This window comes from Lucilia cuprina, chromosome 5 (genome assembly GCF_022045245.1).
Source record: "Lucilia cuprina isolate Lc7/37 chromosome 5, ASM2204524v1, whole genome shotgun sequence".
Taxonomy (NCBI): domain Eukaryota; kingdom Metazoa; phylum Arthropoda; class Insecta; order Diptera; family Calliphoridae; genus Lucilia; species Lucilia cuprina.
The window spans coordinates 6,704,811-6,706,344 of NC_060953.1; the positions used below are offsets into that span (position 1 = coordinate 6,704,811).

General features: G+C 27.8%; 1 protein-coding gene across 1 annotated transcript in view; it reads left to right on the forward strand.

Moving 5' to 3' along the window:
- Positions 1-1,204: 1,204 nt before the first annotated feature.
- The window catches only part of LOC111676398 (knirps-related protein), a 10,170-nt gene continuing 9,840 nt past the window's right edge, over positions 1,205-1,534 (forward strand). The window contains exon 1 of the mRNA XM_023437316.2: positions 1,205-1,289. Within this exon, the coding sequence (XP_023293084.2) occupies positions 1,212-1,289 (78 nt within the window). The 5' untranslated portion in view covers positions 1,205-1,211. The remainder of the gene's footprint in view (positions 1,290-1,534) is intronic.

The following is a 1,534-nucleotide window of genomic DNA, read 5'->3' on the forward strand; positions in this document are numbered from 1 at the left end:
TCTAGTTCTGTTCTAGTTCTGTTCTAGTTCTGTTCTAGTTCTGTTCTAATTCTGTTCTAGTTCTGTTCTAGTTCTGTTCTAGTTCTTTTCTAGTTCTGTTCTAGTTCTTTACTAGTTAAGTACTATGCAGTGAAGGGTAAATTGTTTACCCTGTTGCCATTGATTGCATTACTTAATTGTTTTTCTTCTTTTATCCAACTTTTATTTGTGGTGCGTGCAACAAACAGTCTAAGCAATTTAGTTTGATTTGAAAATGAAGATTTCCCAAGGATTTATTGGTTGTCCAAACACAAGAAATTGAAAATGTCATGATAATCATTTTTCTGTATTAAGTTTTTTGGCAATAAAAAATAAGTAATAAATATAAATATATAAGCTAATAAAAAATAATAACAATTCAGACTGAAGCGTTGGATTTCGAAAAATTTGGTAAAACTTATTACATTCACCAGAAGAAGATTTTTAAAACTTCTCATGGTATTTGATAAAAAAATACTACTGGTATAGAGTTGCAAAACATACTCAACTATATTTTTACACTTCACTGTTATTCGCTCACACTAAACCATAAGCGTCTCTTTTTTATAGTATTATGCAAATATTTTTCTTTTCTTTCTATTTTCCAGCCTAAAGCTTAAATCTTAAAAAAAAAAACAAATAAATCCATACATATTAAATGTTAGTAATATAAAATGCTCACTCACCACTCAATAAGTTTTAGTTTTATTTATTTATTATAATTTTTAATCTACAGTCTGCAGCAAACAGTCAAAAACTACTTTCAATGTTACAACTTCCACACACAAAAAAAGAATTATTGGATGAATAAAATAAAAATAAAAGAAATATTTAACATGTAAATTTTACCAGACATTTGTAAAAGCTAGTGTCGGCTTTTAATGCTGCTTCTTTATTTACTTATTTCTGGTCTATAACGCATGTCTTGTTGCACATGCGTTCCTTTTTTTTCTATGCTTTATAAATCTCTTCCATTATCATCATGCGTGTGAATTTAGCTGCTGGCTGTTGAATATTGTTGCATTTTTTATACTTTAAAAGATTTGTTGCTTTTAAATTGATTTTTTTATTAAAATCTTAATAAATTTTTTTGCAAAATTTATTATAAATACTCAAACTTAAGTGTTTTTATGATTTAATTAAATTTATTAAGTAATTTTACTAACATTATTTTCTTTTAACTTGTATTTTAGATGAACCAAACTTGCAAGGTTTGTGGGGAACCTGCAGCAGGATTTCATTTTGGGGCATTTACATGTGAGGGTTGTAAGGTAAGTTAAACTTCAACTCATTTGCTTTCAAATCCTAACTAGATCTAAGGAAAAACTGACAATAACTGAGACAGAAATTAACTAAAACTAACATAGAACTGAACTAAAACTAACATAGAACTGAACTAAAACTAACATAAAACTGAACTAAAACTGAGCTAGAACTGAACTAGAACTGAACTAGAACTGAACTAGAACTGAACTAGAACTGAACTAGAACTGAACTAGAACTGAACTAGAACTGA